Source organism: Corylus avellana, chromosome ca8, assembly GCF_901000735.1.
Source record: "Corylus avellana chromosome ca8, CavTom2PMs-1.0".
NCBI classification, from domain to species: domain Eukaryota; kingdom Viridiplantae; phylum Streptophyta; class Magnoliopsida; order Fagales; family Betulaceae; genus Corylus; species Corylus avellana.
Genome location: NC_081548.1, coordinates 3230206 through 3238251, shown reverse-complemented (window position 1 = coordinate 3238251; position 8046 = coordinate 3230206). Strand labels below are relative to the sequence as shown.

Genomic DNA, 8046 nt, shown 5'->3' with positions numbered 1-8046 from the left:
TTTAATTTATCCTTATTTAAATTTGAAATGAAAATTGCTGATATGTGACGATTTTAGTTCTCTAAATGGGAAATGTTATGTACTTTTTTAGTGTTCTCCTTATATCCTTCTCGTCCTAGGAGAATTTAAACCCTTTTTTTTTCTGTATCCTTTTGTAAATCTTGACATGAGCGTACATATTTATGAAGTTCAATAAATATATTCATTATGATACACATATTTAATTATCATAAATTTTATATATAAAGAGAAAAAGAAATTATTTTGTCATTACATTTTAATTCCGCTTCTCCCTCGTGCCAAAGAAAAAAAACAAAAAATAACATCTAGCCTACCACAAAACAAAAAACAACATCTGGCCCGATAAGAAGAATGGGGAAAAAATTAATTTGAGACAAATTAAGAAAACTTTTACTTTTCATGAGCATGCAGTAAATTAGACACTAAGCAAGAACAGATCGTGAAAACATTCACAGCGACTTGAAAATTTTGGAGCAATTGTACATGGAGCAAGCAGCCTGAAGAGTAGACATCAATATCAGAATGTTTGCTGCTAAAAACGTAAGACATGGCCAAGAAGCAAAGACATACTTCTTCATCGTCACGTTCATCCTGACCTTCCAACTCTCTGAGTAATAAGTATTTGCACCTTCAATGGTCTTGTCGAGAACTGGAACTTTCGTTGCCCGCACAGACTTCGTCATGCCATTCCAAAGCGTTGCCACTTCTCCATCGCTTTTGAGGCGGTTCAAGATGATCCCTGCCTCTCGAAGAATCCTCACATCCTCCTCATCGTCAATTATTCCGTTCATCAATTCCGTGTAACGTGTAAAAACCATCATCTCCGGTGCAACACATGCCTTATAGGCCACGAGGTTCCTCAGCACAACTTCCGAGTTATCATCCAAATGAATAATCGGAAGGTAAAATTTATCACAAGACTCGTCGAAATTTATGGATTCCAAGCCACCCTTTGTTGGACAAAAATTGACACCAATTTTATGAAGCTGTGTCACGCTTGGGATTGCAATCTCTTCGACCAAAGGACTTAACTCGACTTCCATCTCATGAGATGCACTAATTTCCACCTCTTCGGCCACGCTGCCTGCCAATGATATGAAATTGTTTATATCACCTTTGTTTCTAAGATGAAAAACACACGAGAGGATTGTAAATGGTAGTGTAACCAGACACTTGATTGCTTTTGACTTGCAAATTTTGCTGAGAATGCCGAGCAGGGCCAAGTTAACATAAATTAGTGTTGTCAAGAATGATTTCAAGGCTTTTCTAAACTAGCCAATCTCTTCACTCTCTTTAGGCTTCTCCTGCTCACTGCAATCAGGTACAAGTTGAAACTTTGGCGCAACCATGTAGTAGAGAAGTTGTAGCAAATGAGCTCTCCCGAAGCATTCTTCTCTGAAACGTTGGTAATTAATGTACTTGGTGGGCAATAGATCTTTGCAAAAACCCATCAGCATGGTGGCAAATACTTCGTCATGATCTTCACCCGGATAAAAACTGTGGACTTCTCTGAGTAAAAAGAGAGGGATTTGGTTTTCCAGCTTAATAACATCTCTGAGGATGGCGTGGTGTGCGGTTTTCCTCCTTGTATAGTCGATCAAATGTGCCATCTTAGAAGAGATTCGCATAAGCGAGCCTTCTTCCATTTCGGGAGAGTAGGTTTGGAGATACTCCAACAAGAAGGAAGCATCGATGGCGAATATCAACGCAAGTGTTTCCTGGTCGAACTCCAAGAACCTGTGGTAGCAAGCGCGGACAGTGCTATCACTTTGGGCAATATGGTTGACCAGGTGGCAGAATTTGATTTGTTGCAAATTCTTTTGCACTCTTTTAGCTGAAGTGAGTTTGTGGTGCTCCATTTCGCAGAGTTCAGGCCGCTGGTGATGGTATGGGCCAAGGGCCATAAGCTGTGGAGTGTATGCATCTGGTTTGAGAGATATTAGGGTTTTGGGTACACTGAAGATGCTCACGGGAAGGCCTTCAGCGTTAATGTCTTGTAGGTCTTCTTCTAGGGCTCGACTAATCTGAATGACCCATTCTTGGTCATAACTAGGCTTTGGTGGTTCCATGGCTTTTAACTCGGAAGACATGCTCCCACAGTTTAGGGAGTGAGAGAGAAATGTGTTTGGAAGGGAGAGAAATATTTGTCTTTCTTTTGGTAGTAGTACTAAGTCTATGTATCAGGGATTCAGGATGAGGCAGTCTTTTATAATGGGTTGGAGTCAGATAAGAAGAGGGAACTTCGCGGTGAGTTCGAGGAAATTACTTACTCGTAGCCCTCTCGAGCATTAGAATCAACACGTGCATATCCCACGGTTGTGGCTGGGAGATCGAAGGTCAAACATAAATGAATATGTAAAGTCTCTTTCTGAATGAATACAAGGAAAGGGCTTGGATCTTTCCCATTCCCAGATGGCTTGGACTTTAAAGAATACCAACAATTTGAAGGTATATAAGAGAGTTTGTGATTCTATGATTATACACATGCCTGCATGCAACGTTTTTGTTTTTCCCTTTCCTTTAATATTTGGACTTTTTGGCAAGCAACTATAGTTTAACTTAGGGCCTATTCGGGTGTGTGTTTGATGAGATTAAAAATGCATTTAACACTTAAAAAATTCGTTTGAAAAAAAAAGTAATCGTTTGATAAAATAAATTGAAAACGCTTTTAAGGGTCTAAAGAACCTAAAAATGACCCAAATGTATTTTGGCAAAAGCTTAAAAATAAAGCTCTGGCCAAAATAACGTGTTTTAATTTTATTTTTTTTAACTTAAAGGCTCTTTTTTTAAAACACAATCCCAAACGTCTTAGTCAAACTTTGGTTAGGGCAATGTTGTCTCATGCATACCCTCAATCGTATATATTGGTGGTATGCAATTACCAACAATGTAATAAAAATCTCTCAATTTTCGTCTCCAATAATAACTAAAGAAATGGAACACTTAAAAAAAAAAAGAAGAAAAAAACTGACATGAGTACCCTCACATATATTTAAAAAATATTTGGGGGGACTTCTTTCAAAATGTTTAAACATTTAAATGTGCATATATAAAGGAGTTATATATTCATATTTTTTAAATGTATTTCTCACTTATAGTTTTAGAAACTGATCAGCATGTGTTTTGTATATTTTGTAGGGTCACATCCGAAAACATCTTTGAAAAGTATTTTGAAGATTCGAACAATGCGATTTTTCAGTGCATTTTTAAGAGTATATTTGAGATTGTGTTTAAGAAATAAAGCTTTTAAGTTAAATAGTGTTTTTTGGCAAAAGCTTTATTTTTAAGCTTTTGCCAAAAGTGTGTTTTGGCAATTTTTGGGCTTTTAATTTAGACCCTTAAAAGCGCTTTCAATATATATATATATATATATATTTTACCAAATTGATACTTTTTTCTTCAAACGGATTTTTTGAGTGTTAAACACATTTTTAGGCCACTCAAACACACACACAAAATGCCCTAAGTAAAATCGAGAAAAATATATATCTTATTTGTGAATACCTTTTAAAAATATTGAAGTTTGAAAACGTCAAAAAATATTTTTGTGCAACAGATAAGAAGATGCATTTTTTAAATAGTAATGTTATGAGAAATGATATAATCCACAAATCTAATAGTTGATATATTGAATTTGTAAGATGAGATGGGGAAACACGTGAATCACTCTTCTAATGTTATATACTATACATTAATGCTGATATGACAATCCTAACCTTAGATTATTATTTGAGAAATGATGGGTATCAATAATTTGTCCATATTTTTCTCATATTTTCTTACAAATCTAATAGATCAACTATTAAATTTGCGAGATCCACCATTGAGCTTGTATGAGATTTACATAAGTTTACAAATCTAATGATTGATTTGTAAGATGAGATATAGAAAATATGAGGAAAAAAAAAATTGACACCATTAATTTATCTTATTATTTTTTAAAAAACTAACGGATTCAAGGGTTGGTTGGGACTGCTACGTCAAAATTATGAGATAATTGTAAGATAAAAATGTAATTTATAGCATTACTTTTGTTTAATGTACATTAAAATATATTAATAATGAATATGCTATATGCTGCATTTTTATATTACAATTCAAACGAAGACTTTTTTTAATAAGAATTTATTCAAGAGTTGGTTTGGATTGTCGCCACATCAGCATAGTAAAATAATTGTAAGATAAAAATGTAGTTTCCAGCATTATTCATTTTGAATATACAAGAAAATAATCAACCTATACAAGGATCTAAATAAATCAAGCAAATAAAAATATATATGTTAGAATATATAGAAAATATAGGGAATATAAGCGGAAGCAATATAGAAAATAAACACAAAGAATTTACGGGTGGTTCGGTGTTAAACACCTACGTCCACCTCTCTGAATATCCCTAAGGGCTACATTGTGCTCATTAACTTAATTTGTCTACAATACAAAGGTCCCTATTTATAGGGCAATGTCTAAATACAAGTTTGGTAATCAAATCTCCTTGATTTGATTACAATCTCAATATATGATTACAATTAACCCATAAATAGAGAATATTTCAATATCAGCATAATTATGGAATATATGGAAAATATAATATATTCTAACATCCCCTCTCAAACTCAAGGTGGAATATTTTGGAACCTTGAGTTTGAAATCCGAAACAATGATGACGGCGGTGGTGGAGGTGGGGAACGGGCCGTAGATGATGACGACTGCCGAAGGAGATAGAGGCTGGCGGGCAGCCAGCGACGGCGGCAGGTGGCTGTGAATGCAGATTCAAAAGGGCCGACAACAGGCCAAACTCCAAAAAGGGCCGATAACGGGCTAGGGCTAACAACGAGCCAAACTTCAAAAGGGGCCGACAACGGGCCAAAATCCAAAAGGGGCCAACAACGGGCCAGGGCTGACAATGAGCCAAAAATAAAAGAGGCCAACAACAGGCCAGGGTTGACTATGAGCCAAAAATAAAAAAGGGGCCGACTACGGGCCAAGGCTGACAATGAGCCAAACTTCAAAAGGGACCGACAACGGGCCAAGGCTGACTATGAGCCAAAAATAAAAAGGGCCGACTACGGGCCAGGGCCGACTTGGGCCAAAAATAAAAAGAAAATGAGCCCACTTGGGCGGTTATTAGATCGGCACACCGAGTCTGACCGGCGCGTGGCGCGCGTGATGTGGTCCACTTGGACTGCTTCTTCTTCCTTCCCTTTTTTTTTTTTTTTTTTTTTTTTTCACTTGGCTGACACCATCTCTTTTCTCCCTTTTCTTTTCTTTCTTTTCTCTCTCCTCACTCCACGCCACATGCAACATTTTTTTTTTTTTTTTTTCATACTACATAAGCTAGGATAAGGATTACCTTATTCCCGTAACCAAACAGCTCCATGTATAACACTAAACTAAGATATCATATTCCTATACTAGAATAGGAATAGCTTTGCACTCAAGTAAGATAACTCACACCTGTAACCAAACATACTCCTTCTTCTTCAATTTCTTACCTAAATTTCCAGCAAACGCATCTCCTAGCCTGCTACCACATACATCAGTCTCGTAGGACACCGGAACACGCCGTTTGAAGTCGGAGGCGTACGGAAACGCTGCTCGCGCCGGTGATAGGCTTTGACAACCGGAGAAGGCGCCTGAACGGAGACGAAATCTGAGGGAGACGAAGACGGTGGAGAAGTTGACGCCGGAGAGGATGACTGTGGTCTGTTGTGGAGAGAGATGGAGCGGAAGCACTGAAAAGGCCGGGGCTGCTCCCGGAGTGGCTGGTTGCGGTGGCTAAATTTAGTTGTGGCTGTCGGCGGCAAGTGGCAGTCAGACATGGGAAGTAGCCGGGTGGGTTGCAATTTTTTTTTTTTTTTTTTCTTCAAGAAACAAACAATAAATTGAAGGAAAATATATATATCACAGGACCATTAGATTGACTGGCGTAAGCCAATAGCTCTGATACCATGTTGAAATAATGATTATGAGGGAATATAAGCGGAAGCAATATAGAAAATAAACACAAAGAATTTACGGGTGGTTCGGTGTTAAACACCTACGTCCACCTCTCTGAATATCCCTAAGGGCTACATTGTGCTCATTAACTTAATTTGGCTACAATACAAAGGTCCCTATTTATAGGGCAATGTCTAAATACAAGTTTGGTAATCAAATCTCCTTGATTTGATTACAATCTCAATATATGATTACAATTAACCCATAAATAGAGAATATTTCAATATCAGCATAATTATGGAATATATGGAAAATATAATATATTTTCCATATATTCTAACAATATATATTTAGAATATATTTTAACATTTAAAATACACGATTTTAAAGATCGAACCGCCCACGTTTTTGCGAAGCAAATTGTGTACACGTCAGTTACCAAGTTAATTTGCCCGAAAACACGGTTTTGAAAAGTATGCTTTGATTTTTGTAAAACCATGTGCTTACTCCGTACCTGCATGCTAAATTTCATCGTATACGACGAAGAAAATGAAGATTTTTGTAGCTTCTTGTGGAGGGATTGATATGATTAATGGAATAGTTGATCACACTTTTGTAGGTTTATAGTCTTACAGATGGTAAGAAGGATGGCGCACGTCTTTGAATGGATTAATGGTATATATTCATCTCCAAGATAAGGTGAACGTGATAGTAAATTTGTCTCTAGCTATAGCTAGTGATATATATCCAACTCGTATTATAGATCACTTCAAACATGTACATCAGTACATGTGTCTTGTGTGTGTATGTCGAACAATTGACTCAATAATAAGACAACCAAATTATCAGGCTTTCTAAAATAAAACAAAAAAAAAACAAAAATTATGTGAAGAATTAGTCGGTTGATATTTTGAAAATCACAACCCGTGAGATGACTAGTCTTGATATATTCATGTTTCATTGTGATCAACTACACCCGTCAGGATTAAGAAATGTATCTCATAATAAAACACAAGGGACACATGTTTCAATTCCAACAAGTGAAGTATCAATTGAAACCGAAACTAATTAAGCTTGAATCTCTTCGTAATATCTTATTGAAGACTTGTATATCAAACTAATCAGTGCTTTTTTTTTTTCTCCTTAAAACAAAGACACTGGTAATTTTAAAATGCGCATTGGATGTATTTGAGTCAGTTTAGAAACCAATATCATGTTTGCCTATATCAAGGGAAAGAAAAATGAGTGAAAGAACGTATAGAAAGGAAAAGAAAAAAGAAAAAGGGGGTGGAAACATCCGTCGGGGGTCCGAGGAAAAATCTACTTATCTCCTCTAAATTATCACTTAATCAATAATGTTTCTCCAAACTTCTAAGAGAACCCCTCCTATGCGGTCATGTTGCAAAAGGAGGGTTTTGCAGCACCCAATAAAAGGACACCTCACATAAAGGGAAAAAAATGCAAAAAAAAAACCTACACTTCAATGCACCTAATTTTCAACTAAAGAAGAAAAAAAAGTGAAAGAAGAGAAAGAAGGAAGAAAGAAGAAGGACATGGGTCTGCAGAAAGAAGAAGACCCTGGGTCTGCAGACCCACGGCCGGCCTGGATCTGGCCAGCCACCAAGACCCATGGCTGGGTCTCACCGGCCGTGGATTTGCTGAAATGCTGGCCGCATGGGTCTTGCTCCTGTGGGTCTGATTTTTTGGTTTTTTCTGATGGGTCTTGCTCCGGTGTGGGTCTGGTTTTTTCTTTGGTTTTTCACATGGCTCCAGCGCCATGAGTGATAGCATGACTCCGGTTTTAGGGAGATAAAATCCTAAAAAGAGTTAACAAAAATGAGTGAAAGAACGTACAGAAAGGAAAAGAAAAAAGAAAAAGGGGGTGGAAACATCCGTCGGGGGTCCGAGGAAAAATCTACTTATCTCCTCTAAATTATCACTTAATCAATAATGTTTCTCCAAACTTTTAAGAGAAACCCTCCTATGCGGTCATGTTGCAAAAGGAGGGTTTTGCAGTACCCAATAAAAGGACACCTCACATAAAGGGAAAAAAATGCAAAAAAAAACCTACACCTTTTTTTTTTTTTT

At 37.0% G+C, this 8046-nt stretch overlaps 1 protein-coding gene across 1 annotated transcript; it reads right to left on the bottom strand.

Moving 5' to 3' along the window:
* Positions 1–470: 470 nt before the first annotated feature.
* On the bottom strand, positions 471–2111 carry LOC132189601 (putative UPF0481 protein At3g02645). The gene is made up of 2 exons (XM_059604348.1): positions 1298–2111; positions 471–1105 (listed from the first exon to the last, which is right to left on the bottom strand). The coding sequence occupies exons 1-2, from the start codon at positions 2109–2111 to the stop codon at positions 471–473; spliced, it is 1449 nt and encodes a 482-aa protein (XP_059460331.1).
* Positions 2112–8046: the final 5935 nt, after the last annotated feature.

What these genes read in the sequence shown, in the direction of transcription:
- LOC132189601 (XM_059604348.1), bottom strand. Translation starts at nt 2,111, where the DNA reads ATGTCTTCCGAGTTAAAAGCCATGGAACCACCAAAGCCTAGTTATGAC. An exon ending in TAAAGAGAGTGAAGAGATTG is followed by an intron (nt 1,106 to 1,297) that starts GCTAGTTTAGAA and finishes TATCATTGGCAG; the next exon opens with GCAGCGTGGCCGAAGAGGTG.